This window comes from Phalaenopsis equestris, unplaced genomic scaffold (assembly GCF_001263595.1).
Source record: "Phalaenopsis equestris unplaced genomic scaffold, ASM126359v1 Scaffold000761, whole genome shotgun sequence".
Lineage (NCBI taxonomy): Eukaryota > Viridiplantae > Streptophyta > Magnoliopsida > Asparagales > Orchidaceae > Phalaenopsis > Phalaenopsis equestris.
Genome location: NW_018165201.1, coordinates 263,880 through 272,057, shown reverse-complemented (window position 1 = coordinate 272,057; position 8,178 = coordinate 263,880). Strand labels below are relative to the sequence as shown.

Below are 8,178 nucleotides of genomic sequence, written 5' to 3'. Positions count from 1 at the left end.
AAAATGTAAAGATTTGGAATATGGAATATAATGCTCATATATTTTTTTTAAACAAGTAATGGTAAAAGTCTTATAAGAGCCTCCAACCACCCTTAATGTGTATAAAAATTTGAGTACCACCTCGTTAAGGTCAACTATGTCGTAGGGGATTCGAATTCCCGACCTAAGCGGTTTTATGCCGTGGATGTCAACTAACAGATCGAGTACGCAACATGAAAAATATGCTCCTATATTTGTATTATAAATCACTAAAAAAAATAACAAACATACAACAAAATACATATGCAACACCTAAATTTTTTTATTTATCTTTATTTTTATCACATTTTTATGTCATAATATCATATGTGAAAAAATGTATTTCACTCTTAAAATACAAGGAATAGTTATATTTTTGATGTAATTACACACACACATATATATATGAAATTTAGATATTGTATATGCAAATATATAAAAATTGTGTGACAATGTATTTTGAATATTCTCCCCCGTATTATTCATGTATTATTGTGTGTTATTAATGTGTTATTTATGTGTTATTGTGTTATTATAACACAGAAAGATTTTCAGGACACAATAACACATGAATAACACACAATAACACATAAATAGCACGGGGAATATTTCCCGTTTTACTGTGCCGTTTTTTTTTCTCCCAATCGTATGGGATGTCGTGACGTAATTTTATTGACTCACATTACTCTACGTGCTAGTACTGATGTCATATTTTTTCTATATGTAAATGCCCTAAAAAAAACATTTATTTGTGAATTTCCTGTTTTATGGTCTGCACGTTTACGAGAACGTATAAAGAACTGGAAACAGAGGCGTAAATCTCCGCCAAATGCCATCGGCTGTCGCTTCCGGCTGCCGGAACTTCAATCACAAGTCGTCGGAGAAATAAATCTGATATTCCGTTCATTTCTGTTCTGATTTTCGTTTGATTAGTTTCTCCTTCTTACAACAATCTGGGGCCAATTCAATTCTACGGGAGAACAAAGCAGAGCTTCGATCTTGTTTTCTCAAAAAATGGAGGTAATGAAGATCGATCACAGTTTTTAAATTAGCTAATCTTCACTTCCCGTCATTGTTTTCGATGTTGATTTTTGTTGCAGGAGGTGCGTCGCGTCGCCTTCGATGCTGCGAAGGAGATGCAATCGCCGCGCTTCCGCGCTATTATACGTGCTACGAGTGGCCGCCGGAAGAGATATTCGACGGACGTGAAGAGCTTTTCGCACGAATTGAATACGAAGGTCGCCAGTCCTCTTCCTATTCGGAAGCTCCGCGGTCTCACGAGGCCTGAAGTAAAATGCGGGAGAAGATAAATCTGTTTCTTGTTTCGAATTTCTGAAAGTTTATTGCCTAATCCCGCTCCTGTTATTTTTTATGGCAGGATATAATGAAGGTGATCAAGTCGAAGTTTAAACTGCTTAAAGAGGAGGTGAATGCAGAGTTGGGTGTCTACGCTGGCGATTTGGTTGGAATTCTTGATAAAGCTACAGAGGAACACTCGGAATGGAGGGAGCCATTAGAGGATCTCCTGGTAATCTCCCAGAAATGCGCTGAAATGTCGCCGGACGAGTTCTGGGTCAAATGTGAGGGGATTGTCCAGAACCTCGATGATCGTCGGCATGAGTTGCCCATGGGAACTCTCAAGCAAGTACACACGAGGATACTCTTTATTCTCACGAGGTGCACTCGACTGCTACAATTTCAGAAGGAGGGTGCATATGGCGAGGAGGAGCATGTTCTTGGCCTCCACCAGTTCAGTGATCTTGGATTTTATCCGGACCAGTCTGATTCTGGCCAGGCTCTTAAGAACCAGATCACTGCCAAGGACATCAAGGAGAAGATCATGAGGGCAAAAATACAGGAGAAAAGAGTCAGTCTGTCTCATTTGAATCAATATTCGACTGGAGGGGCTGAGTCCCCAGCGAGCAGGGATAGAATTTCTTCTTGGAAGAAGCTTCCATCTCCCGCTGAGAAGAATCAGAAGAAAGAAGAAGCGGAGGTGGATGACTTCCAGTTGAAGAAGTTGCCTTCTTTAGAGCTTCCGGAAAGAACAAAGCTTGACATTGATGAGAAAATAGAAGTTTGCAAATCCTCTGAGATGCCAACTAAAAGCTCAGCTGATATAATAATTCAGGATACGAGGTCCGAGACTGTTTTTGATGGCAAAAGAATGATAATATGCCGCATTTGTGATTTTGAGATACCAACCATGCATGCTGAAGGGCACTTTAAAGTATGCACCATTGCTGATAGATGTGACTCCAAGGGATTATCAGTTGATGAACGGCTTCTGAAACTTGCTGAAATTATTGAGAAAATTCTCGATCAATGCAAGCTAAAAGGCCCCGAGGAAGTTTCAGGAGTTGGAGATTCCTGCAAAAGTGAAGAGTTTAATGGGCCAATCTCTACTAGAAACAATGAGCAGTCCTCTACAAACGCTGGGCAGTGTCTTCCCAATCCATCTTCATCTAGTACTGGTAGACGTGATCTGGGGATCTTAGCATCTTCGTCCGAAAGCATAAGCCCCCAGTCCCCTTTGATGACACCTCAGACTAGCCTACTGAACTTTGTATCGACTGACAATATAGCATTTCATGAGTATGAAAATTTTCAGCAGGTATCTCTTGTCCATATTAATTTACATGGAATTGTACCGTTTGGAAACGAACTGTTAAGTTCAGTGTGACTGACTCATTCATATTATATTAATGGGAAATTTGCATACATAGCACACAATTCTTAATGTGTGATATGTATAAAAGTGCCCCTAAATTAATTACAATCAATCTTCAATCAATTGTTTTAACTGTTCACAGATGCTTAGTATGTGAATGTAAACAAAACATCATTAAGATGGCGCATCAGACATATTTTTTACTAGTTAGTACTAAGGCGGAGCGGTGGGGGGTGGGGTTTGCTTTTGCGCCCCTTTGAGCGCCTAAGCGCCCGAGCGCAAACAGAGAAACCGACGCTTTTGCGCCGGCCTTGGGTGCTCAAGCGTCCAAATACTTGGGTGCGACCTTTTTTCTTCCCAAGAGACGGGCGCATTTTGTGTCAGACCCGGTTGCAAAAAGCGCTTTTGTTTCAGGCTCGGGCGCAAAAAGCGCTTTTGCACCCGGTGTAGTTACAACGTCTTTTTGGTTTTAAAACCAAAATTTTGAGCGGGGTAATGTGTGTGCTGGGTGTAGGTCTTCCTTTGGTGTTCTTCAATTAGTTCCTGGTAAAGGAGAGAAGAGTTGGAGTGGATAATTTTTGTAATCTTAGCGTTTGTTTTTCGCGTCGGATCGGCGAAGGAAGATCGTGGAGTGTCTCCTATAAGCTTTTTTTTTTGTGTAGAGAGGAAACTAGTGTGAGATCTCTGTAAAGACTATTTGATTTTCAAAGTGAATTTCTTAGTGGTGTGGCTTGGTGGTTTTTTTCCTGTTCTTTAGTTTTTCCACGTAAAATTTTCGTGTGCTTTTCTGGTTGCTTTGATTGTGTTTTCTGTTCATTTTTTTGTCCCAATTTTCTCAAATTGATACAATCCTGTTATTCCGTGGTGTGGTTTAGTTTTTAATTGATTCTAAGGCACAATAAAGTTGAGATATTCCTATCACAACAAATGTTAGCACTTGATCAGCTAATCTAATATGTTTTCATAGCTATTCGTGTCACATTCCAGTAGTGGTAACTTGATAAAATAATGTGCAAATAAAATATCTTGTTGAATATTTTTTTTGCGAAAAATTATAATGTTTGTTTGTGAACTACTTATACTTGCACTTAAATGCCTAAATTACTTCATTCTTTTACCATATAATGTGCAGGATGAATATTGTTCGATAGTGAATTCAGCAGCACATATGTCCATGTGTTATGTTTATCTTTATTGAAGTAATGCTAGTTTGATGCATGTTTATTTAGTGTTTCGTCTTTATTTTATATAATAAGAACACATTAATCTTTTTCTTTTGAATTGGTTATGATTTAAGAGCCTTTAGTCTATGAAAGGAGTTTAAAATTCTTTTATAATCATGATTATAGAAGATTGAATATAAATATTTTGGTAAACAAGAACTCATTTCTCTTGCTCATTCAACTAAGTACTCTCTACACTCTCTTTTTGGGTTGTGTTTCCCTTCTTTTTCTGCCCTTACTTGAATTGTGTACCCTTCTCTGTTCTCTCCACTTGCTGTCTTGGCTGTGTACCCTTGGTTTTCTACCCTTTCTCTTATGTTGTTCTCATAACCATCAAGAAGAATAGATGCCCCTCTGCTACAACTATTTTGATTGTTTTTTTTCTTAGGGGCACTTACATACATACCACACGATTCTCATGTATTTACATATATCACACCTGAACTTTCATATTTACACACATATCACTCAAATATTTAATATCACATGAATAATGACATTATTATCACTTTTTAAAAGTGAAATACACTTTTTCATACATTGATATCACTGTTAACCAAACAACAGGATATGCAATTTTTTTTATTGAAATCAAATAGGAATTATAACCAAAACACACAAAATTAGGAAACAATAAAATTCACGACACATAAAATCAAAATAGGGTGGAGTTGACGTTGGTGGTGCAGTGGTTAGGGGCTTGATAGGGAAGGAAGTATGGAAGTGGCTAGTGGCAGGAGGATTGGCATTGGAGGTGGGCTGTAGGGGAAGGAAGGTAACATGTAGTCGGGATGACTAGAGAATGACAATATGCAGGTGGTATGGATTGCGGCCGGGAAATTGGAGGGTCAAAGGTATGGCTGGAGTAGGTGGCCACAGGTGGCAGGATTGGAGTTGTGACAGAGATTTGGATGGGGATGGTGACTGCAAGTGCAGGTTAGAGGGATGAGGGTTACAAGAGACAGCATAAGCGCAATTCTTGGCGTGACTGCAGTAGTTATAGTGACATTGACTAAAGGTGTAAACGAGCCGAACATGAGTTGAGAGCAAGCCTAGGCTCAACTCGTGTTAGGCTCAACTCGTGTTCGACTCGTTTATATTCCGAGCTCAAAAAGTGTGTTCATGTTCGACTTGTTTGCTTAACGAGCTGAACACGAGCTGTTCACGAACAAAAAATCATTTTGACAACCCTAATCACGTAGCCATAAGATGTTAAGGAGGTTGGGGAAACATTTAAAAATTATTATTTATATTAAAACATCATTTGAATCTAATTTAATAATTTTTATTCTATTTTTTTAATTAATGCTTTTAATTGATTATAAATCTTTGTAGTCTTGTAGTCAATTAATATTTTTAAAAATACTACTCATAAATAAATAAATAAATAAATATAAATTGATAAGTAGTATTTCGAGCCAAAATGAGCCGAAAACGAACGAAGAAATATTTGTTCGTGTTTGGCTCGTTAACTTAACGAACAAGCTGAACATGAGCTTCTTAACGAGCCGACCACGAGCTGTTCGCGAACAGCGAGCCGTTTTGATAGCCCAAACATCAGCCACAGAGGGAAGATTGCGGATTCGTGTTCGACTCGTTAACTTAGCGAACGAGCTGAACACGAACTTCTTAACGAGCAGACCATGAGCTGTTCGCGAACAACGAGCCGTTTTGACAGCCCTAATATCGGCGACAGAGGAAAGATTGCGGAGGATGGGAAAGTTGAGGAAAATCACCACCTTGAAACGAGCTACAACCAAACACTTTTTGCCGTTGGATACTAATCTAGAAGGGAAGAATTGGAGACGCCAATGACTGTCTCGATAGATAACTCATAAAAAATTGACCTAAACATGAAGAAATAACATATATATAGACCTAAGGTAAAGAGGAGTGAGATATATAGACCTAAGGTAAAGAGGAGTGAAACTCGCTCCAAATAGGAGGGGAATCAATGCTTAGAAGGACCGATCAGTCCCTCCTTTGCTTGGATTGAACCAGTCCGGGGCAATATCTTGCCATTGTCACGTTTGTGGTAAAGGCCCCTCACATCAGTCTTTCGAGATTGGGGGATTTTCAATCTCATATGTAGAAGCTTCTGTCAGCACGTTAAATGTGATGAGGCTGCTGTATTCTCGCGAGGCTAAAGGATCTTCGACTGTGACCCAAGAAAAGTCTGGATCCTATTGTCGACCGCACTGTCTCAAAAAGCACCTAAGGAGTTTTTTCCATATACAATAACCATCCATATCAGTTTAATCCTTCAAGGCACATTATTGAACTAATGGAGTTTGCATGTCACATATGTACTGTTGAATCATCCCAAAATAACTCTAGGTTAGCTCAACTTGATCTGAATTGAGAATAGGCTGAACTCCCTCTAACAGTGGCAGCCATGGCACCATCAGTCATGATGTCTTGAAATTCTCTCTGTGGTGACTATTTCGTGTCTGGAGTCAGCGCCTCTGTCCCACTATTTTATATCATTACTAAAACCGATATGATTGACACTTCTTTGTTGACAAGGGAACCTATAATCTTGGAATCTGTAGAAGATAAGACTATGCACTTACTATATTTGATGAAGGAATAGGTGTTTCTGAATTCATCATGCTGAGTTCAACGATCAAACTGTCATGATCTTCCCAACAAAAGTTGGCAAACATTCATGGGCATCATGTCACACCAAACCTGATTCTGCAATTGATTTCCAATCGAAAACTCCACAAGCCTATCAATGCTAACACTGTTCTCTTTTTTCAACCACTTCAGAGAATACGACTTGGAATGCCTCAGTCATGAGGCTCAATTTGTCCACCAGTTGTGTGGACGCTGCATTCTTATTGCTTCCTCCATCAATGATGAGACTATATACCCTTTCTTTTACAGTGCAATAGGTGTAAAATATGTTGTGGCGATTCAACTGCTGATCCATCGCATCCTCAGCCCGTAGGACCCTATGAACCATGAGTGTCTCGCCCTTATTCGGTGGAAGATGACACTGCTCACTCGGTTCTTCGGCTGCCTCTTTGTCACTCTTCGTCACTAACTTCCTCCACTGGACCTGGCTCAGTGAAGAACACAATTAGGCTCGTCGGGCAACTAGAAGCGACACGTTCAAACTCGTGGCATCTGAAGCATTTTCGGGCTAGGGCAGTAGTGGGTGTGCTACTCTTCTCAGACTTACTTTCACTTTGAGTGGCTCTATGCTATTCCTAATCAATATGCTCCACTCCCTAAGGCGTGCTCCTTCTGAGGTCTCCAACTGTGAGTTGTTGTTTGACTGCAACGATTACCTGCTCTGCTTCTGTTGTCTCTCCACTTTTAGTGATAAAGTTTTTACGCCCCTCAGTGCCAATAGGGTTGCAACTAGACCACATTACTGACGGAGGGCTTTAGGCCTTTCAAATACATGACTATGGTGCGCTCTTCTATCTCATTCAGCTCACAATTTAACTTAAGTTGCATAACTTCTGTCTTGTATTCCACTAATAACTTTTTCTATTGCAGATAGCGAAGATTCAAGAAAATATCTTGGTGGTAGTTTGGGGGTAGGTACCATCGCTGCATCTCCCATTTCGTCTTCTCCCTAGAAATGATTCTATCCCGTTCTTCTCTCCGTCTCTCCCTTTTCAGATTCTCCCACCACAAAGAAGTATTCTTCTTCATCTTGATAGTCTCAAGCTTCAATTTTCTATCATTGGGCACCTCCTTGTATTCAAAGATCCGCCCAACAGTCTGCATCCACTTGAGGAAAAGATTCATTCTCCACCCTGAAGTCTGATAGGTCCACCTTTATTTCTTAATTGTATCCTTCAATAGGCACGTCATCCATCTATCTTCTAACAAGCATCCCATCTCGGTATCCTTCAACAGACATCTCATCTTTGTCTCCTTTAACAGGTGCTTTACCTCTGTATTCTCTAACATGTGTCTCATCTCTTTATCTCCGCTGATACTATACCCAAAGCATTGCGGCCTAGCATCTTCTCTACCGGAATCATTCTTATGGAAGAGATTTAGGTGTTCTTCTTATTCTCTTTCACTTATTTCATTGCTATGGTCGACTGTGATCCCGTCCTAGGTTCTTTCTTCAATGACATCGGGTCGATGCCAACACTTGGTGGAGTAGCCTTATATGTCGTCCATGGTAGATTTCTGTGCGGATTCTGACAATTGTTTCTTTGGGGGTGTGGTTAGGGTTTTGGGTGTAGGTAGGTGGACGGAGGTGTGTAAGGTGGAGAGAAGAAAAAGTTTTGGGGGGGG

At 40.0% G+C, this 8,178-nt stretch overlaps 1 protein-coding gene across 5 annotated transcripts in view; it reads left to right on the top strand.

The window, feature by feature from the left end:
- The first annotated feature begins 831 nt into the window (after nt 1-831).
- LOC110030884 (probable serine/threonine protein kinase IRE) overlaps nt 832-8,178 on the top strand; it is a 37,673-nt gene continuing 30,326 nt past the window's right edge. For 4 of the 5 annotated variants that reach the window (XM_020733847.1, XM_020733845.1, XM_020733849.1 and 1 more), the window contains exons 1-3: nt 832-1,038; nt 1,119-1,307; nt 1,397-2,632. In XM_020733847.1, coding sequence (XP_020589506.1) covers nt 1,033-1,038; nt 1,119-1,307; nt 1,397-2,632 — 1,431 coding nt within the window. In that variant the 5' untranslated portion in view covers nt 832-1,032. The remainder of the gene's footprint in view (nt 1,039-1,118; nt 1,308-1,396; nt 2,633-8,178) is intronic. The other variant, XM_020733846.1, reaches the window with a different exon arrangement.